This window comes from Falco peregrinus, chromosome 7 (assembly GCF_023634155.1).
Source record: "Falco peregrinus isolate bFalPer1 chromosome 7, bFalPer1.pri, whole genome shotgun sequence".
NCBI lineage: Eukaryota > Metazoa > Chordata > Aves > Falconiformes > Falconidae > Falco > Falco peregrinus.
The window spans coordinates 13,057,046-13,085,029 of NC_073727.1; the positions used below are offsets into that span (position 1 = coordinate 13,057,046).

The 27,984-nt window shown below is 39.9% G+C and overlaps 2 protein-coding genes across 5 annotated transcripts; one reads left to right on the forward strand and one right to left on the reverse strand.

The window, feature by feature from the left end:
- Window positions 1-183: 183 nt before the first annotated feature.
- GCFC2 (GC-rich sequence DNA-binding factor 2) lies at window positions 184-22,161 on the forward strand. 2 transcript variants are annotated; one of them, XM_055810373.1, is made up of 18 exons: window positions 184-616; window positions 1,348-1,455; window positions 2,749-2,907; window positions 3,563-3,781; window positions 4,745-4,830; window positions 6,302-6,417; window positions 8,091-8,277; window positions 9,254-9,377; window positions 11,061-11,139; window positions 12,340-12,452; window positions 13,159-13,358; window positions 13,794-13,947; window positions 14,231-14,352; window positions 15,517-15,593; window positions 16,351-16,417; window positions 19,951-20,097; window positions 20,444-20,568; window positions 20,916-22,161. In XM_055810373.1, exons 1-18 carry the CDS (start codon window positions 229-231, stop codon window positions 21,028-21,030), a joined length of 2,586 nt encoding a protein of 861 aa, XP_055666348.1. In that variant the 5' UTR covers window positions 184-228; the 3' UTR covers window positions 21,031-22,161. The 2 variants fall into 2 exon arrangements, with proteins under 2 accessions (XP_055666348.1, XP_055666349.1); XM_055810374.1 differs by having other exon boundaries at window positions 13,797-13,947.
- Window positions 20,715-27,922, reverse strand: MRPL19 (mitochondrial ribosomal protein L19). Of its 3 annotated transcripts, none has more exons than XM_055810377.1 (7): window positions 27,807-27,922; window positions 27,417-27,528; window positions 25,582-25,700; window positions 24,918-25,052; window positions 23,923-24,104; window positions 22,964-23,155; window positions 20,715-21,019 (listed from the first exon to the last, which is right to left on the reverse strand). In XM_055810377.1, exons 1-7 carry the CDS (start codon window positions 27,862-27,864, stop codon window positions 21,014-21,016), a joined length of 804 nt encoding a protein of 267 aa, XP_055666352.1. In that variant the 5' UTR covers window positions 27,865-27,922; the 3' UTR covers window positions 20,715-21,013. The 3 variants fall into 3 exon arrangements, with proteins under 3 accessions (XP_055666352.1, XP_055666351.1, XP_055666350.1); XM_055810376.1 differs by lacking the exon at window positions 20,715-21,019 and adding an exon at window positions 22,064-22,476; XM_055810375.1 differs by lacking the exon at window positions 20,715-21,019 and having other exon boundaries at window positions 22,657-23,155.
- Window positions 27,923-27,984: the final 62 nt, after the last annotated feature.

Sequence of the window (27,984 nt, forward strand, 5' to 3'; positions counted from 1 at the left end):
ACCACGCCCCGCTCAGCGCGGCCGCCTCGCCCCGCCTGCGGCTCTTCAAGGGTTAAGCGCGGGCCACGCCTCCTCGCCCTCATTGGACAGCTGTTCCCAGGCCCCGCCCACCTCCGGCGGGACGGGCGGCGGCGGGGCATGCCTGCGCCGAGCGGGGATTGCGCGCCGGGGCTGTGGCGCATGCGCACCGAGAGGTGGCGCGGCGCGGCCCCGCGTTCGCGAGCCGGCATGTTTCGGCGCCCCCCGCGCAACTTCTGCGGCCGGCGGCGCGCGGCCTCCAGCGGCGGCAGCAGCAGCAGCAGTGAGGAGGAGCCGGAGCCCGAGCCCGTGGCCGCTCCATCGCCAGCCTCCGTCGCCAGCTCCCGCTCCGAGCGGGAACCGGAGCCTGACGAGGGCGAGGGGGACCCCGGCCGGGCCGCCGCGTCCCCTGAGGGGGCTCGGGCGCCCGCAGCGGCGGGGCCGCCGCCCTCGGAGGAGTGGGCGGGCAGCCCCGGGGGCCGGCAGGAGAGCGGAAGAGCGGCTGCGGGCGGAGGGCCGCGTCCGGCCGGAGCCGGGGCCGGGCCGGCGCGGCGGGGAAAGGAGCTGCTGAGCTTCGGTAGCGAGGAGGAGCGGGAAGGTAAGGGCTGGGCGGCGTGCCCGCTCCGGGGGGCCGGCGGAGTCTGCCCCGCTGCGGGGCGGCAGCCGCCCCTCACAGCCCGGCGGCCTGCAGCTGCCAGGCCGGGCGCTGGGGCGAGCGGGCCCGCGGCCCGCCCTGGGCGCCTGCCTCCCACAGCCCGGGCTGCTGAGGCGGTGCCGCGGCACCCTGCGCAACCGGCAGTGCTGTGGCATGGTTAGGGCTGCTGTGAGCATTTGTGAGAGAAACACATATGAAATTACTTCGAAGGTGCTGTATGTCTGTGTGCTTCTGGCCGGGAAGCACTTGAAAGCTGCTTAGACCTGGAGGAAACCGTAGGGAAGCAGTAGTATGTGGTTCCCAGACTGGGCTAGTTAATGATGACCAAGCTTAAATAATTGAAATTTAAATGTTGAATTGGCTCTTTTGGGCTGTTGCTTTTGTGCATGATGTCACTAGACAGGTCGGGGCTGCGTAGAGGTGTCGCTTTGGACACAAACTGCAAACAACCCTACGTTTCAGCAGGCCAGTATTGAGGACGGTGGGCTGCACAGCTTTAAATTAAGAGGTGGTGGATTGTGAGTAATAAAGCCACAGAATTAGTTATACTTAATGCAGCACGAGTTTCAAAAACTATGCTGTGCACACATAGAGCTGTGTATGTAATACATGTAAGAGAGCACATGTACTGCTTTGTTAATGTTACTCAGAATCACTTTGTTTTATCTGGGTAGGTGAAGAATTTTTTAAAATTAAAAAGCCTTCCTTCAATGAAGTAACCTTTAGAATTCAAAAGAAGGAAAGACTGCTGCCTGCACAGTCGGAAACTGAAGAAAGCAAAAGTAAGTACTTTTTCCAGTTAAATATTTTATGGAATATTTACATGAAAATATATTGCAACATCAGTAAGTAAAGTGATGTACAAATACTGTTGATGGGGTTTTTTTTTTCCCCACTTGTTAACAGAACCCAGGATTATACTTAATGTTACTTTACAGGTTTAAAATTTTGATCTATTTGTGCTGAGATTATTTTCCGTATGGCCTTGGTAAAAATATCAGAACTTGGAGGCTGTTCTTGAGAAGACCTGGTTATGCAAAACACCTGTAGTACATCAGAGTTGTTAAACTTCTGACAAATCTGTGCCTCAGCATTGTATCTTTCAAACTGTGGGGCAACTATCCACTGCTTATTGCTGTCAAATTACAGTTTAATCTGAGTCTTTGCATTGAGAGAAAGTGTGAGCTTAGTAGAATTTTGTTTGATAAAACTTAATGTAAACTTTAAACTTTGTGTTATTAAACTGTATGCTGTTAACAGCATACAATGTTTTATATTGAATACAGTCAGTAGCCTTGATTGCTCTAGTGCTGTTCCTAGTCTCATTGAACTACAGAGAGTGTGTGTTTTACAGATGTGTCTAAAAGTTCTCTTCCCCTCTGCTCCCCTTTTGAGATCTCTGTGAAACAGATATACACACCTAATTGCTACTGTTAGATAAAAATAAATGAGATTGAGAAATAATTCCCTTTGCGATTGTGATTCAGATGAGATGGTAAATTTTCTTAGTAATTTCTTTTAAGAAATTACCTCTTAGTCATAACAGGTGGCATATTCCCTTGTTCAGTAGTCTGATTTACTGAAGATGTAGTGGCAGATGAAATCAATGCTTGGAAAGAATTCGGGGGTAATTGGAGACAAGATAGACATACATAAACCTTTATAGTTTAAACGAGGACTCCCTCTGTTAATGCTTAAAAAAACCCCCACTTTCTAAATATGATTTAAAAGTCAAGGGAGATGAATGCAAATGTGCTGCGAGCTATCAGCATATTAATTAATTGTCATCTGGGAGCTGATACTGCTTTTGTGCATGCAAATGTGCTCTGTGTCTCAGAAGGACATATTAGTTTAGGACTATCGCATATGCTTTGATTCAAGACAAGAACTGGCTTGTAAATAACTGTCTCGTAATGTCAGAAAATTTGTGTTTTGATGAGCACAAGTGGAGATAGCTAAGCAACCACTCTTTGCTGCAGCAAGGTGTAAATAGTTACTGGTAACTAGTTATGACACATCAGATTCCAGCAGCTGAAACTGAAATTATGTATCTTACTTTTTTCCCCCTAATACAGAAATCTGTCCGTTGGAGCCTAGAACTGGCAACACCACTGGCACTCATGAAGAAGAAGAGAAGGACGATGAAAGTTATTCCTCACTAAGTGAGGACTACAACAGCTTGGACTCTGAAAATGAATCCAGCTTTCCATGGAGGAGGAAGGATTTATCACCAGGTTAGTTATCACCTGGATATTTTTTTCAAGGAAGTTATTTTACAACATTCTTTGTTTGAAGTACATGACAAAATAGGTGAGGTGAATCCCACTCAGCTTAAATCACATAAGGTGTAGGCATCTTGTTTGTGCTGAATCAGGGCTACCCTTCTCCTGAAAGAATAGTGATGGTTCCCCAGTATTTTTGGTTGCAGATGTTTGTTGTATTTCTGTTTTATTTTTGGAAATGGATGTGAAATTATGACCATTGGTTTCAGAAGAAAGGCAGCAAAGCATTCCTGTTTAACAATGCAAAATTCCCTTAATGAGATTAAGATATAACCTCACTTGTGCTGGTTTATAAACTTTCAACTCCTTTGTAAACTTGCTAAGTTTAGTAACCCTGATCTTTTGGGGAGATGGAAAGGAGAAGGACAGGCAAACAGCGACTTACTTAAGAGAAAAAAAGCGTAAGCTTTGTTTTTAGACTGAGAGACACTTTTTAAGGATGCTTTTCCGTCTCCTTATATTCAACATGGTAAGCACAGTACAACATTTTTTGTCTTATGTTCAGAATTTTACAGTGATCCTGAACAGTGGTGATTATTGATGTTAGGAGTGATACAGAGTGTTGCTTTTAGTCTTTTGCTGAGATTTTTCTTTCTGTTCAATGCAGGTAATATCCCCAGTGCAGCGTGTATCGAGGCTGCTCAGAGGAAACGTCATTTAGCCAGGACACAGGCTGATTATCTTCCACTGGATGTTTCAAACAGTCAGCGGGTCTCTCGAAGGAGAGGAAGCAGTGATTTAGAGAGTGAAGACAAGTCTGATATGAAGAGTCTCAGTTTTGTTCCTAAAATGAGAACTCTTAGGCAGAGGATGACTGAACACATGGGTGAGTGTGTGCCATTTCTCCCAGTGGTTGTGGCTTTGTTTTACTGGTGTCTGGAAGCAGGACTTGTACGGTAAGGAGTGAGTGCAGCTCAGGGCTTTGCTCCTCAGGGTCTTGGCAAAAGGCTGTACGATTGTTACTTGAGGTTTATATGGAATACTAGCCTGGTTTAGGTCTCACTAATGGGGTGGTGCAGGATGCTTTGAGAAACATTGGAAAAAATTTTGGCCTTGTTGACTTCAAAAAAATTGCCCTGTAGGCAGCACAGCATGTAATGTAAATGAAGCTGCTGTAGATCCTGTCTCTTGCTTCTGGTCCAGTCTTCTGAGTGCTCTCCCTGCATTGACATTGTGACTGGTTTTGGAAAAAAACCCATGTCCTAGCAACCCAGCCCTTGACAAGTAGTCAAGCCTGGTGCCTGCAAAGCATATCTAGCTTTTCCATTGCTTTATCCTTTTATAGCTGCTTAGTTTTGTTTTTGAACCGCTGGCTTACTTTGTTATTTGAATAAGGGTATAAGGAATGCATAACTACAAGCTGATTCTGCAATTCTAATTAATGCTAATGAGATTTTTGTTCCTGTAGTAGAGTGTATGTTCTGGAACACTCAAGGATTTGCTATGTATCATGTCACTTGCTGTTATACTCTGTACTTTTATTTACATGTATTATACACAGCTTTGCTTGGAGATGTGAAACAGATGTTTGTGCTCCTTGTAATGCAGTAGTAGTTGCCTGAGAAACTGTGTTAGGGAAATTAATACTGGTGTCAATTCTACAAATCCCACTAGCCATTTCCAAGCCTTCCTTGCCTTTCAGTTAGGAAGTCCTCCATCTGCACGTTTTAATTGTGCTGGGTTTTGTGTCTATCACTTCTCAGTAATGGCTGGGAGAGGCCTTGTTGCTTTAGAGGGGAGAGAAATAAAGAATGTAATTACATCTAATAATGATTGGTTTAACTTCCAGTGTCTGTGGGTGATGAATCAAGTGAAGAAGAAGCACAAATGAAGTGGGAAGAACAACAAATAAAGAAAGCCATTAAACTCTCTCAGGTGACACATGCTTTCCTAATCACTAGAAGTTGCTTTTGCTTGTAGGCAAGAGAGCTTCTCTGTAGTACTGTTGTATCTCTTTCCTGCCCTCTCATTAGAGGAGATTTTAAGAAGTTATACCCTGATTCTTCAGGGAAAAGATGATGAGAAATACGGGAAGATGATAATGAATATCTGTGATTTCTGTCTAGCTGTTCAGAAGCATGGTATTGTCTGCCTCAAAGGCAGGTACCCGTATGTGATGGAAGACTGAAAAGCAGAGAATAAAATTCTGAAGCCTGACTTATTTGCTGCTGTGCAAGGGATCTTAAAAGCAAGAGTATTCAAATAACACAGATGTTAAAAAGTCGCAAAGCAAAAATTATTCTTTTATTACGCTAGATTTGTTTGGTGGCAATCTGAGAGCTCTCTTAACAGTTCAGTAGAATTATGGTTTCTTTCTGTTAAATAATTGTAAAAATAAACTGTATCTTCTGATGAGCTCGAAGTTTTTGTTTCTGGCTTGAATCACCTACTCTGGATCAGCTAGAAAAATCTGAATAACCAGTTATTTATGTCAGAATAGACCATTGTAGACATTTTTGCCTGTTAAAAGGGCGTAGTTAGAGGACTAGGAGAAAGTTGCATTTTTCTGCTGCTGAATTTCAAAGCCAGTATATGACTGGTGATCTTAGGTCCTCCTAGCCTACTTTGTTTCTGGAAAACTTATTTTCTGATGTTCAATAAACAATTTTTAGTAGCAGACCTTGTTAGTCACGGACTTAATTGCTTCAACTGTTTGTGTTTTGGCTACATTTTAATATACAAACTTCTACTGGTTTAGAATGCAAAGTGTCTTAATTTATAAGCTAAAATTCAGTGGAACTTTAGTTACAATTGCATTTAAGATGACTTGTCAGTGACAAATCTGTCTTTTGGCCACTAGCTTTGTCAGAAGATACATACGTATTTATTGAGGGTGTCAGAAAGTTTACTCTAAGGAAACAGAAAGTTAAGGGACTCATAGGTGGCAAATAATTTATCATAAATGTATTCAAATAGTTTTAAAAAAGCAAGATATGAGTGAAATTAGATATCATCACTGCTTGGCTATAGTTTATATTTCTACATGTTATATTTGGAATCATGATACTAGTAAAGTCTCAGCTGTTAGTACAGAAGCGTTATGCATTATTGAAAGCTATTTTTTCAGACCAAGACAGCAACTTAAGTGTACCCTAAATTAGGGATTACTTTGAGCTATTTATATGTGTATGCACTGTATGTTTTTATACAACATACATATGCAGTTTTTATACTTTGTTTTCCTTGCTTGTGTGTTGTACTTTTCTGTACTTCATTTGATGATTGAAATGTATTTTTATGTCATATGGCTTGTATTCTCAAATAATAAGCCTTGTGATCTATAGAGCTGTAGATGGAAAACTTGTGTAAATGGTGTATTAAAAATTAACACTTAAAATTCTTGTAGGAAACTTATGATGAGGCTTTCCTGCATAAACCTCAACCAGCTAAACCAAAGTTTGATCCCTCTGTTTCTCTACCATCTGTGAACTTGGAAATTGTGAAGAAGCGACTGACTGAAAGGTAAATCCTGCTTTTGGATAACTCAAAAGTTAAGTTCATGTACTGGAGGATTTTTTGGTGGTTATTTCATGTCTAGTATGCGTCTTATGTCTAGTAGGGTACTACAAATTTTTAACTTTACCTTGCAACTTTTCAAGAGTGTTTTATCAAGTGAACTTTAGAGAGTAAGTTCATTGAAATGACAGCAGCTTTTCATGCTTGCTAGTAGTTTTTGATAGGAGCATTGGTTCAATGTTATGTTTGCCCAGCAAGCAAAACTTCAGCTGGGGCAGATGGCGCTGGCAATCCTAACTCTCTTACGGTGGTTCTTTCAGCTGCAAAAATAGCTCAGTATTTTCTAAAGCAGCAGTAAGTTCTCTACAGCCTGTTTAGGCAACGTAGAACCTGCTTTGATTTTTTTCTTCAGTTGTATGCCAGGCCATGACTTCTCTTTAACAGTTTAGTTACTGTATGGGCACCTGAAATGTCCTGGGATGGAGGTGGGAACCTCCAAGAGGGAGTGTGAAAAGGACAGCTGGGGTCAGGCATCCTAAGGTAAGCCACCCCTGTCATCTCTCAGAGCACTGGGAAGCAGCTGTTCAGATAAGTTTAGACAAGTAATATTATACAGCTGAGACATAAATGTGTGCTATGAACTTGTATTGAGCTCTCTCTGAATGCGCTTTGCTTTGTATAGACTATCACTGACCTGCTTGCTAAAAGCATTGCAACTAAATTGGTTTAAATCTTTTTGTGGAATTGTATGCTTTGCCATAATCAACTGAAAGGAATTCAGTTAAACGAAGTAGGAATTTAGGTACAGAATCAAATAAGAAAAGTTGGAGTAAGGCTGTCAAGAGTGGGAAACCCATCTGGAAAATAGCAATAAGGGGATGGGGAACCTGTTTGATGTAAACTTTATAGATTATAGTGTTTAACATGATAAATACTAATTTATTTTTTTTTTTTTAACTTGTAGCATGATAGAAAGCAATAGCTTGGTTAGGTTATTGTCATTGAAAAGTGTTCCCTGCTTCAGGGAAGTGAAAGAAGTTGGGGTCCATTTCTTGGTTCTGTTACAGGCTTGCTTAAGCTGAGCAAACACTTGAGATATGTAAGAAGGGAAGGGGGAGGGGGAAGGAAGCAGAGTTGTTATAATGTTCCTCTACTAGCTATTAAATATTTAGTGACAGCTGTAGACATATGTTCCTGGGTTTGATCAACTACTAGCAGCAAGAGTCCTCAGTTGGTTTGTATTTAGTAGTGAGCATGTGGTGATTGCTTATAGTTACTGCTATCCGTGCAACTTATATTAAACTAGTATGGACATGCTGACGTGAGCTGTATTTTTTCCCAGGTTACATTGGGTAGAATCCATTTAATGTGAGACCACAAAATGTGGCTTTTTATGTTTTTGGGAAGCGTGGTTATTGAGGCATCCAGGTAAAATGTCAGTGGTGCTTTCAAGACTAGCACCACGCAAGTGATGTTTGAGTCTCCAAAGCATGACGCTTGTGCACACCTCATGCTTCTGCAAATATTGGCATGAGTAAATCAGCACTGCTTCGGTCAAATACAAGTACTATTATTAGCACAGGCAAAGATTTTGTATGTGATTATAATGAGAAAAGTATTTTGGAATGTCAGCTGTTAACTTGGCGATAATTTTAGTTGTTTGGGTTTCTCTTTTGTAGGATAGCATCATTATTGGATGTGCACCGTGCCCACCAGCGGGAGTATGAAAAATATATGGAGGACATCAAGAATTCAAAGATCACTGTCCAGGAGTTAGAGAAGTCTTCAGATGCAGCTCTGAATTACAAATTCTACAGGGCCATGAAAACATATGTAGAAAACTTGATAAACTGTTTGAATGAAAAAGTGTGTGTATTTTCTTCCCTCCCCTCCCCCCCCCCCCCCCCCCCCTCCCCGATAAAAGTGCATTCTGTTAATGAAAGATAAGAGGTTTTTGTTTAGAAATGGTGAGGGGCACCATCCAGTTAATAATCAGTCCTATCCAAAATTTTAATGTAACAAGAAACAAAATATAGGGAAAACAAATCAACCCTCACCTGAAGTGATGATCGAGCTGGTATAGGTATACTGAACTGAGCTGTGGTCTCACCTAGTTTCTGTTGCATGAAAACAAAGTGTTGTTGGAGGGAGTTTTTTGCAGGTCTAGTAATCAGAGCGCACTGCAGTTGAATGAGAGGTGGTGCATAAATTCACTTTTGGAATCTCAAAATGCCTTTACTTAGGGTTACATAACAGATGTAGTAAGGATCTTGTGTTAGGTTCCTGTTGGAATTGAGTTAGCAGAGCTGTGTGAGAATTTGTTTACATTATTGGCTGCATCTGTTTTCCTGAACTGCAAACTTTGTGTATTTAAAAAGATGTTGGGAGAAGGGGAGGAGCCACCTAAAGTTTGGCCTCACTGAAAGTAAACTGCTGTTATCCTCTACAGATAGTGCTATCAAATCTAACATATGTCACTTAATTGCATTGCAGTTGTGAATTTTACATAATTTTGAAGAGGAAAAAATACTAATTAATGAATAAATTTTAACACCCAGTGGCTCAAAAGCAAACAGAGCAAATGAATTATACCAGTAGTATCCTGTTGAACGCTTTTGTATGAAGTCTTGGGTATCCTTTGAGGAGTGACTGGTATTTAGTTTGTTTTTCAGCCTTACAAAAAAAGATTGAAAAACTCCAATGACCGGGATATTACTTTTCAATGTATGATGCTTTGGTTCTAATTTCACAGCTATACTGCAAACCCATAGAAACTGTTATTTGTTTGTTTTTTGGGGATTTTAATTAATTGCAAACCTGATTACTGTTTACTGTATTTCAGCTGAAATACATTAATGAGCTAGAACTGGCTGTACATGTACTGTTTGAGCAACAAGCAACGAGAGTATTGAAACGAAGGCAAGATGAGCTGAAAAATGAATCTGCTTATATTCAGCATCTGACAAGTTAGTATGAAGTTAGAAGTTACCTTCTTATTGAAACATTCACTCTGAGCAGAAATGTACAATTACCATTTGGATGAAGTTTTTCATTTTTCTTTGATCTCCTTTCACACACCCTACCCCACTCCCTCCATCAGTAGATGTGTTCTGCTATACCTCAATTGAAATCCGTACCTCAGTAACACTCATGATACTATTTTTCCTCTGGTTTAATAGTGAACATAACGTGACCAAGTACTTGATCAAATTCTGGTTATTAAACTCAGCAATTTTATGTCAATATTTAAGAATTAAAAATGAGTCTGTTTTCCAGTAGGTCTTAATTTGGAGAAAGCTTGCTTGTTATGCTATTCTGTGAATATATGAGAAAGCAACGTGTTTAGTTGGCAACATCACTTTTACATGAGTGTCTTCTAAGACTGTGTGTGCTCAGAATGAAGGTCTCAAACTAGGAGGTCACACGATGTGACGGAAGGACATGAAAAAAGAAGCCACTTTGTTGTAAGGGTTCTGTCTAGCAAAATGGTGTTTTTCAGTCACTGTAGGAAAAGTTACTACTATTTTCTCATCTTGTATTTTCTTTGCACACCATTGTTTGAATGCCATGTAAATCTTTAGCTGTTGCTATTTAAAAAAAACAGACCTCCAAACCCCTTACAACTGTTTGGGCAAAGCTAAGAACAATATGCTTGGAGCTCTTGGGAAAAGATGGAGGCCAGGTGGACCAGTTTCTGGTAACTGCTGGTCATATGGGTTCAGTCTTCTTGCTACACAGGATCAACTGCTGATTAGGGAAAGCTAGCGGCCTGTATGGTTTTGTAAAACGGTGTAGCAAACTGACAGCGGGTATTAAGAAGAAAAAGGTAGTTACCATAATAATAGTTGCCATTAAAATGATTTTACTTCCAGCACATTGCAAATGAGACTGTACTTGCATGTTTAAGAGCACTTTTAATAGTTTTTTTATCATCTTAGTTCTATTTAATATAGTGGAAAGGCTGGGTTTTTTTGATATGATAATACTTCAGCAGTAGTATGCTTTTTTTGGCATGTTGTGCGCCTATCAGCCAGCTGATAGTGCTAGAAATGAATGGCCCAACTAGCAAATGCTTCTAGTTTCTACTTCTGTGTTGGACTAGAGGATCAGAGTAGGGATAGGTAATTGGAATTACACAGTCAGTGACCACTCGGGTAACAGGAAGCAGTGGGGAGCTGACTAGTCTTGAAATCTAAATGCAGTGATTTTGAATAGTGTAAATTGGGGATTTGACTTCCATTGCAATGTTGGAACCTAACCTCAAAAGTTATTACGTGGTTTCGCTTTTGACATAGAGGACAAAGGCAGGTTCCTGTACTTGCCTTTCACACTGCTAAGAACCTATTGTGGAAGGCGCTAAGTCCCTCTTCCAGGATTAGGAAGCAGTGAGCATTGACTGGAATGTCATCAAACTCACCTTTTCATCAGCTGCTGTAAGCGAACAACCACATCTGACTCTATACAGCTGGCAAGTAATATTTACTGTGCTTTGCTCTGGAGACTGTTAGGGTTTTGGTTAGGAGGGTTGATTTTTCTTTGGCTTTTTCCATATGAAGTACAATACTAGAAGTATCTGTGTTTCCTGTTTGAAAAAATAGGAACTTTAAAATCATACAATTTTACTTTTGGCTGTTTCTGTCTTCTGATAGGTGGGAGTGACAAACCAACTAATGGTGGATTGGAAGGTGATGAGAAGGTACAGCTTCTGGAAATGTGTGAGCATCGAAGGTAGGTGTTACATATAGGTGCGCTGTGTACTGACTTCCTGTCATTTATGTGGCGATGAATGTAAACCTGTAGGATGACTAAATGAGATTACACAAAAAAATACATATTTGCTTTCCAAAGCTTGAAGTACTTTGAAACCATATAATTGTGAATCTGTTGTTTTCATGTTGATTTAAATCTGAATGCCAATAGATCTTTTTATTTTAAATTAACAAGTCTTAAATGTGGCAAAGCTATGACGGGAACTTTTTCATTCCTGCTGTAATATGTAATAATTATGATCTTACACAGAAATATATTGTAGTATTGTATAGATACCAAAATTAGGTGGTATTGTTACTGCTGAGGTGGTGGTGGTGAGTGGAACAAAGCAACATCTAGCCCCTACTCTGCTATCATTGTAGGTCAGACTGGTAGTATGTTTTGGAAATTACGGTGTTCAGAGATTGGTACCAATTTTTTTAAGTTATTGGGAGTTTTGGAAGTTTTATGGTTGCATTGGTGCCTCAACTGATAACTATACTTTGAGACAAGAACCTTGGATTTTAATGGATGAAAAATAGTATAATAAGAACTCCCACTTGAAGCAGATAACCTTTAATGCTGGTTGATGTAAATAACTGTATAAAAGTATTTATGCAATACCACTTTCATATCATAGCATCACATATTACTTTCCTGAGGCAGAGATGCGAACTATTGATTTTGCAGCCTGTTACGATTCTTGGTGATGGCAATAGTTTTTTGAGCCTAATCTGTACTTGGGTGCTATCACAGTTTTTATGTGGGTTGTTGCATGAGTGATCCAGAACTGAGATGGCAAAGACTGAGAGCTCAGTAGTTTACACTATAACGGTCAGAAACAGTGTCCAGTACCATGCTTGATGTTCAGTGTTCCAGATAGGATGAGTCATTTAGCCTCAGTGGAAATGAGGTCAAGTGAAGGTTACTACATGTTTCATAAGGGGAGATCAGGGATGTTGCTGTAACCTCTTTTACATCAGTTCCCAAATCCTCTCCTTCCAGGGTTTATGTGTCCATATGGTTACATAATTACTGTTGCTCCCTCATTGTGTTTCCTTATGCTGTTGCTTTTGAAACTTGCTTTAAGTACTTTTTTGAAGTTGGATTATTTTTCATTAAGCTTCCTTCTGCATACATGGGATAGAGTAACTCATCTGGGTTTGTTACAAAATACAGGACTTGTAGACGGCAAGTGAGAGAGTGTTCGGGAGAAACTGATCACCATGAAGGCATGTCAAGTGATGATGAGCTGACTCCAACAGAGGTGAAAGAGTTCCAGAAGAGCAAAGGTTAGTGACAGTCTTAATGTGATGTCATAGAACAAAATATCTCTCTCATATTTTTAAAATATTTTTTTATGGGTGGGGAAGGTGAAGAAATGCATCATTTCAGTTACGCATTGTTAGTTACACGCTGCAGAAAAGAAATGCATTCAGACAGGTCTGACCAATGATGTGGGAAGAATAGGCGTATAGTAGTAGATTTCTTTTGGTATGATTTACGTGGTAGTGGCATCGCACATGACTGTTTCAACTAGAAGTAAGCTCTTCTAGATTATGCCATAGCTGATCTGAGTACTCAGTGCAATGCTACAACATGTTTTGTGTAATCAAAGAAGACAAGACTGATTTAAAGGTTGGTGTTTTAACTGTCTTGAATGAATAAATGAAGAGGAGTAGGGAAAGGCATGATACCCGTTCTCCGGATAACAGCAGAAGGGTTTTCATGTCTGAAACTTATCACTGTGGTACATAGTTGTTGTATAAATCTGCAGAATAGGTGATGAAGCTTGCCTTTTTTGGTTAGACTTTTTTTTCTGAAACTGAGTTTTTCAGGGAACTGGTTTTAAAACTTGTTTCAGTGTCAGGTGTGTCCGATAAGTGACAAATGCAATTATACAGATGTTTCTTTGTCCTGTAGATGTATAAACTTCAGCTTATGCCTCAATAAGTTCTGTGATTGTTTCTTTTTATTCCCAATGAATATTATTCATAGATAACGTTTTAGAGGATAGTAGGAAAGTCTTTGAAGATGTACATGCAGATTTTTGTGACATCAGAAAAATCCTGTTGAAATTCCAGGAATGGAAAGAGAAGTTTCCTGACACTTACTGCGATGCTTATATCAGTTTCTGCCTGCCTAAACTATTAAATCCTTTGATCAGAGTTCAGTTAATAAATTGGAATCCTCTTGAGGTAGGTGCATCAGCTGACTTTGTGTTCCTCAAAAATTGTATGTGCGTTTGCATTACGTGTTAGTACGAAAAATGAGATTATTTTTTTCCTATACATAGTACAGTACATTATGTATGAATAGAAAGATGCTACGTTGGGCTCAGAAACTGAAACATGTGGTTGGAGTCATCTTAACTTTCTCCTTTCCCCTTACCTTCAGGCTCTTTTGCAACACCCCCTGTAAAAAGAATACTTCTCCTGAGTTCTCTGACAACACTTTGACAATCCCACCCTTTAAATTCTATCTTGGAAATCTTTTTTTTTTTTTTATCTGCTGCTCTGGCCCATTTAGTGATAAGGGTGGATCTGAAATTAAGTGGGAATCTGTGGTATCATTGGATGGAGCTTTTCTTTTAATCCTGACCAGCTGAACAACTAACAAGAATGATCTTTCAGCAGAATTTTAGAGAGTTGGAAGAGATGCCCTGGTTCAGAGCTATAGAAGAATTCAGTGATGCCAAACATGAATCTGAATCAAAAAGGGATGATGATCCTGATCAAGAAGTTTTGCCTAGAGTGATTGAAAAAACTATCCTTCCAAAAATTACAGGTAGAGTAAGAATATCTTGAAAATGTTCACTGCAGCTAGGCAATCAAATGTTAAATAAAAGTGATAGCTATCAAATAATGTTAGTTATATAATGGTACTTCAAGATGTACTGATTACATAGTACCACAGAGTGAGGTTAAGGTAGCTGCTTGTTAAGATTATTGTGAGAGGCTTAGCTTTTTATATGTTTACTTCTGTTATCTTGTAATGCCTTGAAACTAGAGTGGATAACTACATGCATATTGTGAATTAAAAATAAATTGGGATTATTTTTTTCCCCTAGCATTTGTAAAGAGTGTGTGGGATCCTTTGTCGTCTTCACAGACAAAGAACCTTGTACAGCTTTGCAATAGCATCTTTGAAAAACAAGTCCTCTCCAAAAATGAATGCAGTCAAGCAAAAGAGGTAAACACTCCTGTGCTACTGGGGAAGGGAAACCTTCATCCACTGTGTGTACTCTCTGTGTGGGCCCCTAAATGGGCACTTAGAACATTGTCCTGAACTTGTTTGGTTCTGATTACTTGTTTGCTTTGTCACTCTATTAAGTTAAACTTCCAGCTCTCTGGTGCTTTCATTATTGAAGATGGTGGGAGATGGGACATTCTGGAGGCAAAAATTAGCTTCTGTTCCTAGAAAAATTTTGCCTGTACCTGTCAGGTATCCGAGTGTAGATCTAATCTTGCTTCACTGCAGTTACAATGGTTAGAATTTAGATTTGTGTTTAAATCTTTCAAAATTTGAGCTTTAAATGCTAATAATGCTCCAGTGGTCAACTCCTTAAGCTTAGAATTTAAAATTTGAAAATCCTCAAGGGGTGGTTAATTGGCTAGGTAAAGACTACTTCATAATCTTAGCAATCTTTTATTAAATACTCTTATACACAGTCACACTAGCATGTCTTCCTTCAGCATGATTCCAGTTTTATTCTGATGTAAAACTGGTGAAACAGGGTGGATGTTTGGGCTGTGAGTATGAAAAGAAATTTTAAGGAAATGTTTATGCCTTCCAACTGTGAGCCTTCCAAAGTCTGCTGATTTGAAACTATGACTTGAAGTGGTACAATTGACCTTAGCCAAGATACAGTTTGTACAGAAAATAAATGTGAACTTTAAATAAATAGGCTATAAAAAAAAGGTAGGTGGCAATCTATGGCACCTAAAAGCACGTTGCCTAAAACCACATACTATCCTAGCTATGGTTGTATTTTTTTACATAGAATTTCACAGCTTTAGAGAGATCCTATTTGCATTACTTATTTTGTTCTTGAGCTATACAGTTTTCCTGTTGCCTTGCAAATTAACATGCAAAAAAAGGCCTCACTTAGGGAAATAATTTCATCTTTAAAAAATTCCTCTAGGTTAACCCTGTAGATAATTACAGCTGTAATTTGTCTACTGTTTTTAATATAGCCATGATCTTGGTGTGTATTACAGACAAGTAGCAACTGTATTTATCTTTAACACATTGCACTTTTAGATGAACAAAATAACAAAATAACCATTGAAGTTGTTACAAATGGAGGAAGTTGTCTGTCTTGTGAGGACACATTAATAATTCCTTTTTTAATAGGATTTGAAGAACACTGTTGTCCTAAGAATGAAGAAATCTATAGAGGAAGATGTCTTTATTCCTCTGTATCCTAAAAGGTAAGCTGACTCTGGGACTCGTTCAAACTTTTTTTTTTTCCCCAGTTCTTCTACCCTTCTCCCCACAGATGAAGATGAAATACTGTATTCATCCATTAACAGCTAATGGAACAAACAGGCCTTCTACTGTTCTATAATGGGAAAGGTTATGAAATATGATGTGTGTTTATAAACTCTAATGAGGGTAACTCCACTGATTTAATGGTGTTGGTTTTTTTTCTCTTGTCATGAAAAGCTTTCCAATATATGCGGTCCATAACCTGGTTTCAGCATAGCTACTTGTATCTGAGGGCCTGTCTTAGTTTAGGTGGTCTGGTGTCACGTGCATGTGTCCCCCAGTTCCTCCTGTCATTCCTGAAACAGGGGTTTTATTGTTCATGCCGGACACTTATTTCAAAGATGGGAATAAGTAGGAGTCTAGGAGATGCGGGGTCAAGATACAGCTAGGAGAGAAGCTTTGCTCAAGTTTGTGTAGGTTATTTGGTTCTAAGCAAAGCTGTTCTGCTATGATTCCATGAAATGTAGACACAGGTGTTCCCAATTGGTAACTTTATTGGAAATTATTTCATAGTAATTATAATATAATGGATCCAGATTGAAAGATGTTTCCCTAAACTTTCCTTTTGGTTGTAGCTGTCGCTGCTGAAAGAATTTCAGAATTAACATTCATAAGTATTTTAAAGATCAATTGTCTGTTTATCATCTTTTAAAAATAAATAAATCCTTATTTAACTTATTTTCTTCTTTCCATGACCAGCACAGTGGAAGACAAGTCATCACTATGTTCAAAATTTCAAGAAAGACGGTTTTGGTCAGCTGTTAAGGTAGAGAAAATACAGCTGTCTTTGACATTCATTTTAGTAAAAAAATATTTTGCAGTTATTCAGGAAATATATCTTCAGGCAAGCCAAATTTGTGGGAGATTAATACATTTTTATTAGGACGGATAACTATTTTTCTCAGTGAAGGGTGTGTTCTCTGTGCAACCTGCATGTGATGATTTAAGAATGAACTAAATGAACACACAATTTCTGTTTACCCAGCTGGTACATCTTCTGCAAGAGACTTTGATCTGACCATCTGTTCCTACTGGTTCTTTTTTTTTTTTTTTTTTTTTGAGTGTCTCAGCCAGGCCTGTTGGCCTTATACCATCTTAGTCCCTTTCACCCAACACTGTGGGGATAGCTAGGCTCTTTTGGGGATCCTGGGCAGAACTATGATGGCACTAAGTTGCAGATACAATTAAAGCTTTATTTTTTTTTAACAGAATTTTATGATCAGACTAGCATAATATTTTTATCATCAGAATCAGTGTAGCACAATTTATAAGTAGCGTAGCACAGAAGAGGTTAGCTTACGGTTCCTCATCACCTGAACTCTCTGCAGATTGGGTCAGATCTTAATATTTGGCTTGCAGTATCAATAATGTAACAGTCATAACCTAGGCTAGAAACATGTAAAGGAGTCACTCAAGCTTTGGAGGAAGCAGAGGATGGCGGAGGTGTCCCTGGCCTCTGTGGGGCTCGTGGCTCTTGCTGTCCAGCAGCAGTTCTGTTGCAAGTTCCCCATAGGACTTGTAGCTGCTTAATTTTACAGACAGTGCTCTGTCTGCTGTTATGCTTCCCTGTTCTGTGATGGGGTCATTGCTACAACCAGCTTGGCTGGGTGCCTGGCACCTTCAGGGCTCCTTAGGAGGGGAGTAGTCAGCCTGGCACCCAGGAATTTTGAGGCTGACAGGGAAGGAAAGAGAAATCTGTTTGGTTTGTCTGCTTGGTGCACAGGACCTTCATGGCCTAATAATGGGGAGAAACAGGAATAATACCTGAGTACCTGAGCAGTTTGGTCACAGTGAATGGGTATTTGCTTTACGGTTAGCATAACTAATGCCAGTTTATTATTGTAGAATATAATTACTGTGTGTTCATATCAGCACATTGTTGTAATTTTATTTTTGGGGTGCTGAGTTGGGAATTTCTGAATGCCTGTGATTCGGTTCCTACTTAAGATGTGTTTCCACTCGGAGTGGATTTGGATTCTTACTAAAGATGAGACTTAGATGCATGAAAACCATCAAAATCCCTGACAATATTCTGGTTCGCCTGCTATTTGTGATGCCTAGCCCTGCGTAGGCTTCCTGTTGTCATGATGCAGAATTTCCTTTCTGTTGAAAAGCCTGGAAAACTGGATATGTTGAGGTCTATTTGGCAAGACTTGTCACCTCTGCTCCTGAGGTGAGCTGCTGTGCAAGAATCAGTCATGGACAGACAAAGAGAAAGCAAGAGGGAGCTTAATAGTTAGGGGTTAGGACACCTAGCAAAAGCCGAGGCAGACTTGGAATTCTGATCCCACCTTCTTAGGATTGTGTTTTGTGTTTTCCTGGTAGTCAGACCTGGGTGGTGCTTTCCTCTGTAGACTGAAGTTTTCTCCTTCCAGCTTTTGATTTGTCTTCACTGTCATAGCGGTCACCTTTGAAGGGGTGATAATGGAGAGTAGTTCAAAGCGTTTTGTTCTGTATATCTGTTGAATAATTGTCACATCATTTTTTTTTCTGGAGTGGAGGTGTGAGTTTGGTCATTCCAAGGTAAATAGTACTGCAGCTCATTGGTGTCAAGACTCTTGGGACCTGCTTGGACTCTGGCACTGAGACCCGCTGCCGTTGTGCAGCCCCCTGTTCATGCTGTTAAGCCCAGCCTTTCAATATGGGATGCCATCTTCACAATGCTTATTGGGAACAGCCTCTAAACCATGCCCAGAAATTATGTGGAGGAATGCTAACTGGCTTGGGTGAGAAGTGAGCCAGGAACTCTTCTAATGCAAAGTCTGGGTGATGGAAGTTCAGTGTTTGTACCCTGATACTGCCTCACTTGCTTAGATACAGTGTGTAGCTCAAGATGTGCTTCTTGTTTACTACACTGTGTACTTTCCTGATTAATGCTGGCCAGTGGAAGCACTCCTTTTTTTGATCAATGTTTTGGCTGCTCATGCAGTTGGATGGAGTATTTGATGGGACACTTCCAGAAGACTGTGCAAAGGTGGTGGGCTTTGTTAGTGCTTTTTGATTGATGACTGCAAAGACAGCAGGCTGAACAAGTTCCCTGAAAATTAATCTATTGCAAGTTAAGGGAAAAAATACTCATGTTCTTATGTCAGACTCAAGAATAACAATTGTAAGGTTTTATAGTGATGGGGCAACAGAATTAAACTTCTCAGTACCTAATAATACTGAGATCAACTACAAAAAAAATCTTTGTGTTGCTATGAATCATGGCTGCCTGCCCCATTGTGTTATGAGGGACTGTGTGTAGTCTTTCCCTGAGCAGATGTTGTTTTGAGGGACTGTGTGTAGTCTTTCCCTGAGCAGATGTTGTTTTGTAACTTTTTTTTTTTACTTTCTGTCTCTGATTCTGTTTGCTTAGGATTGGATAGCACTTCATTTTACTAATTCTTGTAGGGGGAGTGTCTTTAATACTCTTCCTTTTTTCATGCTTTCAGCTTTGACTGCTAGCTCTCCTGTGTAAAGCACAGTCATCTTCTGTATTTGGGCATTAGCAAATTGTTAACCTATTAAAGGGTAAAATACTCTTCCCAGCGTGGGAAGTTACCTTACATATATGCATTAGAGTGCAGTTCATATGCACATGTGAAATTATCCTACTTGGTATGACATGCAGAATGAAACTTTATAACTCAGGATAGGTTATAAAGCAGGTATGTTTAATTTACCAGCGGGCATCAGGGTGGATAATTCCAAAAGCACCTGTTGCCCGGACTTCTTTGTGCGCACGTGATTTAAAGTATACATTCATTACATATTCAGTAGATGCCCGAGAATAGGTTGCGTTAGGATAATTAGGCTACCGAGAAGTCATTAACATAAGTTTCCTCCCATTTGTGCTTGTGCACTGTCTCCTGGTGGTGGTCGTGGGGGCTGTTGTTCCAAGTTACTTCGAAACCAAAAAACAGGACAGATCGCGTACCAGTGTCCTCTTATCAGCACGTGAGCATCCCAGGTCCATCTTACCAGTACAAAGGGCCCCAGGACCGGGCCCAATTTGCAAAGTCATACTGTGAAGATCCTCTTTGTACATACAATGAGAGTTTTAATTATTCCAAGTTTTCCATATCCTATTAATCTAGTTATTTTTGAGCTTTCTATCAGGTAAGGTTATTTACTGTATGCAGCTTGTTAGTGGCTAACTGACAGTTAAGTTTGGAGAGTGTGAATCCTGGGATTTGAGTACTTTAATTGGATGGACATAGTATTTTTGTCTTTATCATACATAAAACTTGAAGTATTGTGTTTTAGCACATTTCCAGCCACGAGGTATATACATTCTATGTTTCTTCACTACTGCAGCTCCTCTCCAATGTTCTTCTTTGGGATGGGATTGTACAAGAAGATACGGTCCGGGATTTGGGACTGAGCAAGTTGCTGAACCGTTACCTTCTTCTGAACCTCTTAAACACACCACTAGGGCCGGATAATATAGAAAAGTGTAAGAAGGTAAAAGACATTGTACATTGGAAGAGGGTGTATGCTAAATTCCCACCCCACCCCCCCCACCCCCATGTAAAGGGGTTGAAACTTAAGATAGAATACTTAAAAAAATTAAACCCCAAACATTTAATGTTGTTTAAATTTTATGACTTTGGTACATAAAAGCATTTTTAAGCAAATATTGGTCCGTAAGATCTTAAAAGTAATTACTTGTGGGGATAATTAATCTGTTTCAGAGAAAAATCACACTACTAATAATGACTGAACCTGCCAAAAAGTCCCTGTGAGAAGTTGCTATGACTTGGTTACATTGAAAGACTTCTGAAACTTTCCAAACTTTCTGTGTGAACAGGTGGTTGCATGCCTCCCAGAAAGATGGTTCCAAGATCTTAAAAGTGGGTCAACCCTCCCTGAGTTACTGAACTTCTGCCAGCACTTGCTGCGATGTGCTCAGACGCTACACAAGGATAACCACAGGTAAGACTTTCCTTGGGATTCAAGCACTTCCTTGAATAGTTTGTATTAAATATTTCTCAAATTCCTGAAGTCTCATATATTCAATGCTTTCAAGGATGTTGTCATCACATATACATAGAACAAAAGATGGAGTCCATAATGTAAAGGATGTTTCTGCAGTTGTAGTTTAATGTGATAGTCTGAGGTGCTGGATGCTGAGTATTGTTAGTGACCAGTGTAGCCAAGGTCACCTGATGACAAGCAGCCAAGAAGAGATACATGACTTCTTACAATTAATCAGCATAGTGTTACATACCTTAAGTAGTCAGGTACGTAAAAGTGCTGCTATATAATATTTTTTTCCCCAGTGATGAAACAAAAGAAGCTCTCCTCCTGCTAGTGAAAATCAAAGCTCTGCATATTGTTGAAGACTTCATTGAAGAGTATAAACTTGAACACCTTAAACCTATAACTGGGAAATAGAAATTTTTGAAGCAAAATTTATATTACTGAAATGAGCCTGCTATTAACACTAAAACAGTTCTAACATGAAATTTAATTAGTGGATCCTGCCTACTCAAAGATGCAGTGGTAATCACTGTCTTATTGTTAAATACTTCTGTTTTTTCCCAATGTCTTCTACTGCTGCCTACTCCTAGGTTAAGGAGTCTTTTTAGAAGTTACAGTTGTCGAAATAAAGTGATGGTGTAGGCATTCTAAAAATACATGACAGTGCTTTGGAACAATTCTGGAAGGACAAAGTGCCTGTAATGGTTATTATGCTAGCCAATAGACAACTTGACACACTATTTTGGAATTCATTGCTAAATATCACTCTGACCCAGCAGTCATTGAACTCTTCTAACTTGTGGTGGACAGTGATTTTTGGTAGGGTTATTGTTAAACCATCCCTAGTGATAAAGTATTTGTAACGTTGCAGGGGCTTTGACCCTGGTACAGAATCAAGGGGAGTCAGTGTGCAGATACGGGGTTTGAGTGGTGAGTGTTTATTGATGGAAATGTGGGTTCAGTGAGGTACGAAGCTGTGTGACAAATGTCTGGGGAAGAGCAAATACATAGTGAAGATTGTGTCTGACATGTGCCTGTAGATACAGGCTGCACTAGTGTGCCCAGTGCTGCAGCTGTCATATGCCCTGCTCTGTCAGGCTGTTAGGAACGGACATCTTGATGATGAGCAGCACAGGAACAACTTCAGTTACTTTCTAGTAACTGAAACTCTTAAGACAGTCTTCCTTTTGTTTCCCAGTAAGATCTAGTCAACCTTACTTCATCATACCCTTATTAGTTTTCTGATGTTTTATAACTTTGTATATTTACAATAAATGTTGTTACAGAATAAAGATGCTCTATTGTAGAAATTATAGTGCATCACAGACTCTGTATGTTTAGTTGTGACTGTATTTCTCCCAAATCTTCTGGGACTAGAATTTAACTCTTGCAGACTTAATTGCTTTGATTTCTTTTATAATTTTTAAGTTACAAATATATTTTTGTAAAATATTTTAAATGTAAATAGTTTTGCTCAGTGTTACAGACAGAAGATGACTCTTTAATTGTTTTATTTGAGAAATAAAGTAAAAATATCTTGCTGTGTTAATGACTCCTACAGTTCAATTCTTTAACATGTGACAAGAATGTTGTTAGAACTATCAAAAAACCTCAGCCACCATTAGTCTTCATTATCTTTAGGAGTTATAAGTTGATGTTTCTAGTAACGGCAAACTCCTGTTGCTTTTCCTCTTAGAATGCCAGCAAAAATGATCAGCAATCACCCCAAGCTTGTGATCTCAGTGCTTTTCTCCTGTTCTTTGTGTCATCCCAGTTAAAGGTCTCCCCTGAAGCACCCAGTCTCATGGCATTATGCAAATGTAACAGATGTTGTCTCACACTTTAGCTCTGTAGATCTTTCTGGAAGAAAGATTACTTGAAATGACTTGTAAGCATAGGAGGGCAGTTAAAACTGTATTTCCATAGCAGAAGCAAGTGTTGTGAAACCAGCTGTCCCAGTATTGAGATCCTACTCTGACACTTTTGAGTACATTGCCACGAACCTTACACTCATTCACATGATTTGACAACACAACTAACTTGACTGGGTGATACAACCCCCTCTTTTTAATTGCAGTATTAAAAGGCTTCTCATTTCTGGAGAAGGGGTGAACATAGCATTACACTCAGAAAAAGGAGTGGCTGTTTTCAGGAATCAGTAGTTCAAACACAAAAGTCTGTACACTTCAAAATTTTATGGAATAGTTGACTTCATTTTGCTTATAATATGCTAGTAATATTTTATAAAACTTGACAACTGATAATCTATACAGTAAATTCAAAGTAATTAATTTTCTCAGTAATTCCTAGACTACAAAACCCATCATTTTTTAAGCTCTTCACTCACTTCTCTCCAAATTTTTTCCTCTATTTTTGAAGTATCATATTCTCGCAGCATATCAAACTCTAGCCATGGCTGGCTCCACTTCTGTGCTTCTTGCATTTTTTTTTCAGGTAGCTCAAACTTTATTCCTTTTACATTGTATTTTGGTCTTTCCCACCGTTTTGACCATGGTTTAGGTTTCATTCGTACCTGCAGCTAGGGTGAAAGATTCAAAAAAATAAATTAAAAGGTATTAAGAAATCAGAACTTTGATTGTGAGTTTAGCAAAAGGTGAGACAACTGCTGCTCTAACAGAAGTAACAGAAAACTGACCAATCTGTCAGCGTTTGAAGGAACTACCACTTTACACTGTTGGGAGAAAAGAATTTTTTTGAGTCCACATCACTGTTGCCGTAGTATCTCACAGAACTTTTTAAGCAACACTGTCTTCATTTATTATACTGTCCTTTTCACTTTGTGTTGTTAACTGATCTTTTGTAGTTCTACTGTTACTTTTTAAGGAAAAAGTAGCATACCAGAGGAGGAATGATTGCTCTAAGTCACTTCAGTTACTAGATAACACTCTTTGACAGCATCTGCTGGTTTCTGGATCTTCTCGGAGATGCAGATTTTAGCAGACTCCTCCAACCTTACCTTCTTTCCTGACACCTACTACTCCCAATATGTAACCACATTAATATCTCTCTGAGAAAAGCTTTCCTCTGTGCACAAGGTTATACAGAGGCACATGGAGGCCACTGCTCCTTGCATGTCTTCAGAATTAACTACTGACAGTGGTAGGTGTTGACATTCTCAACATTCTTTCACTAGAGAGATGGCATTAAAGCCTTGCCTTATTCTGTATGCTTTTGTCACTGGTAACTAGTGTAGCAAAGAGCTGTTTAACAGCCTTCCAGGATAAGTCAGAGATGAAAGTTACCTAAGTGATACTCTGCTTTCCTTCTGAAACATACAGCTCTTACCTTGTTTACAGGAATTTCTTCATGCTCTAAATGAGACACAGGTTTCATATTCATGTCGAAAGTACTGTATTCAGGGAGGGCATCTCGCAGGTACAGCAGGTTGTCATCCAGTCTCTTTTCCAGCTTGAGAACCTCGATCGCTTGGATTCGAGGACTGTATAGTTCATAACGTATTTCAACACCTTAGAGAGAGAAAAGTCTGGTTTAATGATCCAAATTCATTAGAAATACTAACACCAAATTAGTATTTCTTCAGTGTTATACATTTCTGTATTATTCAAGAACTGCTTTTTACTTGTAAGAGAACTACAATATACAGTGCTGTGTGCACCTGCGATCAATCATACATGTGCATTATATCTGCACAGGCAAATGCAGATTTATTTTGTAAGTCAAGTCTTTGATAACAGAATGGATTAAGAGACATTGAATGGCTTGAATTTAAGATAAGCCTGGGTTTTAAACTTCACTCCCTTTTGATTATAAGGGCTGTTACCACCTATCTCATTGCATGCGTAACGTATATAAAGAAACACCCACCCCTTTCATACTTGCATCGCCCCCCTATTTTGTCATAAACCAGAATATGAACCTACTATAAAACTCTGCTCATCAGCTGCTAGCTGAAGAGTTCATGCCTCTCTCCCCAGTTCATGCAAACACACAGCCCTCAAACTGGGCTAGTATTTACACAGCAGTAAGTGGCCCAGGCTCAGTATAAGCACCATACCGGATGGCATTCGGTCTCATCAGAATACAGATCTAAAAATCACAGAGTATACAGATGAAATACTAAGCTGTTCCATGCCTTCAAATATATAGCACATCAGCACCTCCACGCAAAGTTTTAAACTTGCAGTATTTCCTAGCAGGCAGATTCACGATTTCACTTTAGTCTATTGTCATCCTCTCCACAGACTGAATTTCTACTCCAGATATCCCTTCACATATAATTTCAACATTTTTTTTCATAATTACCACAGTTAAAAACCCACCTTGGTCTTCTATAACATTTCGAAGGACAAAGGTAGCGCCAAGTCCTTTTCCTCCTCTCTGAATGCAGATGCCCACAAACCGGTTGACTTTGCCACTGGCATATGGATCTGCAGTAGTAACAGCAAGTATGCTGCCTGCCAAAAAAACCTTAAACTAAATAGACCGTTCAAGTAAATATGTACCAAAATGTGGTAGGAGAGTCAAAGTGCATGCATTTAGGTACATTTTGAAAATATTTAATTTTCCACGAGAACCATCAGAAAGAGAATAAACTTCTAACATGCCCTGAATTAATATATATTTGAGTGATTCTGCAGATTAACTATAAAGCTTCTTCACCTTCAGACCTTCATCTTTATTTTTCACTCTTCACTATCCAAACTGAATACAAATAATATTTTCCTTTCTTGAGCCTTATTGGTGAACCATACGCTAAAGCGCCAGGATTGAAAAAAACTTAAGAAACACATTAGTATTATAATTTTGATGGAAAATGAATGTAAATATGAAATTAAAATATGAGGTAGAATGTATAGAAACACACACTAGTTGATCTAACACACCTGACACTGTGATGCTCTTCTACATCTGACCACACTTTCTACCACTCCACCCAATGTAAAACAGTGACAAAATTATGGAAATTTTAATGCTGTTACTGACCAACATAGAACTCTGGGATGCTGAAGGCTTTTCTTCTCTGTATCATATCCTTTCTTTCTATATAGTATTTAAGAGGATCCGTTCTCCCTCTGGGAGGTATAAATTCAGGGCTCAGGAACCTATAAGAAAATCCAAACTTTAGTAAGTATAAAACAAAAGTATTGGCATAAAAAGAACTAGAGAAGTCCAAGTATTTGGCCTAAAAATTACCACCACAACCACCAATACCAGTTACCTTTTCAGAGACATGAACTGCAGTCCATGAGGTTACCAATGGTTTTTTTTTTGTTTTATCTAGACGTTTTTTTGTGGGGTTTTGTTCATGGGTTTGGGTTTTTTTTTTTGTTTTTCTTTTTTTTTTTTTTTCTTTTAAACAGTTGGAATTTCTTTTTTTGCAAAAACAGTAACAAATGTTCTCAGAGGAGCTGACTGAAAGAGAACAGTGCAGTTACTGCTGTCACAGCTTAGGAACAGGTTATTTCATGGTTTAATTGTAATGCATGTGATGGAACACTTACTATTTGATGACTTCATAATAACAGATATGGCACAATCTATTATCAGTTTTTACAAACTGATTCTACAAGAGACACCAGATAAATGTTCTTTTGTGTAAGAAAAGCTTAAAGGGACTCTTGAAACTATTTTCTGCTCCAATAAATTAAACCATGCCAAGAAATTTCCTCATGTCCTGGAACTCAGTTATCTGACTGCTGAGTTGAAGGCACACTTACTTCCTGGGGCAGCACTGGTCTGAGCTGAGGACCGTTCCCAACAGGCCATTTGGATGTGGTCACTCTGGGTTGGATAGTAATATCTCTTGGCCTCAGAGCTTGAGGATGAAGCTGGATGCATTTAATTCACAGATGTATCTTAAAAAAATCTCTTAAAGAGAAGAAGTAGCTTAAAAGTCCTGGATCTGGCCAGGAGAGAAGTGCCCAATGCAGAAAAGGACAAATGCAAACGCACCTTACAAACCTTATGGGGGCTGTGGGTGAGGGGGGCACAGGGCAGCACAGAGGTTCTGGTTGGTGCTGCTACCCACAGGCAGCCACGTACACAATAAACAACATCAAGCCTATTCATGATCTTCAAAGTTGCACAATCTCAGGAGAATAAAATGTAATTTAAATGTAGTTCCCTGTTCTGCCCAGCTGCCACATCACACTGCATTTCTTAGAAAAGCCACACTGACTCTTCAAATCTTGAAAGATATTTCCATTAACGGATCTGAAGACAGAATGGAAATTTTTATAGTCTGATTTTTAATACTTTCCCCATTCCTAGGCTGCCTCCATGTTATGGGTTTTTTGGGGGGTTTGAGCATGAAAAATAACAGTACTATCACTCTGCTTCTGAACACAGCACTGCAGTTTTAACCACTGAATCATTTAGAGCCACTCAAACAGGTTGAGGTGACAACCAAAATACTTTGAATGAGAGATGTCTCATGGTTATCACTGCTGACATTAGCTCCATTTCACAAACAGGAGCAGTGTATAGACTCACAGCTGATCTTAAGATCTAAGGCAAAGGCACCTTGTGGCATGCTGAAGAGGTGTACACCTTCAACAGAGAGAACCTCACACATTAACCCCAAATTTGCAAGGGTGTTTGCTGCTATACATTTTTTCTCAAGTTTCACCACTTTCAGGAACTCCAGAACACAGTATTTTAAGGTGTTTTAAACATATTTCAACATAAATGGTCTTTGCTAGAACTTCGCAAATGCTTTTTCTGTAATAAAGCCTTGGAGAGTTAAGGAGGTGCCCACAAAAATTACCCACATGATGGCAGCCCTGCACAAACCCACAACAAGCACCAGCCCACCCTACCTCCTCTCCACTCTCTGCTTCTGCTTGTCAATAATGACGGGCTTTGGAGGCGGCTGAAATTTTGCTGGCTTTCCATCGCTGTTACTTCGATACCCCGAGAAAGAAAAACACCCTGTAAAAAAAGAGAAAAAATATTAAATATTAAAAAACCAAACAAACCCAACTGTTTTCAAGCTGAACCGCCCCCAAAAGCTGCACCGTTCGAGACCGCGATGCCGCAGAGCAGGCTCCGGGCCTGCCGCCCCCGCTCTCCGGGCACACACGCCGCGGGGCGCTGAGGGGCAGGGGCAGGCCAAGGGCCAGAGGGGGCACCGGGTGGGAGGGACAAGGGGCTCGGGCGGTCGGGGGGCACCGGGCGGGGGGGACACAAGGGGCTCGGGCGGTCCTCACTGGCAGGCAGGCCCGCCGCGGCACTGCGCGGCACCAGCCTCCCGCAGGCGGCTGCCATGGCGACTGCGGCCGCTTCCGGGCTGCCGGCGCCTGCGCGCAGCGCCACTATGGCGGGCGCGGCGGGCCAAACTACCCCGAGCGCGAAGCGGAGCTGCGGCTGGCGGTGCTGCCCAGCCGT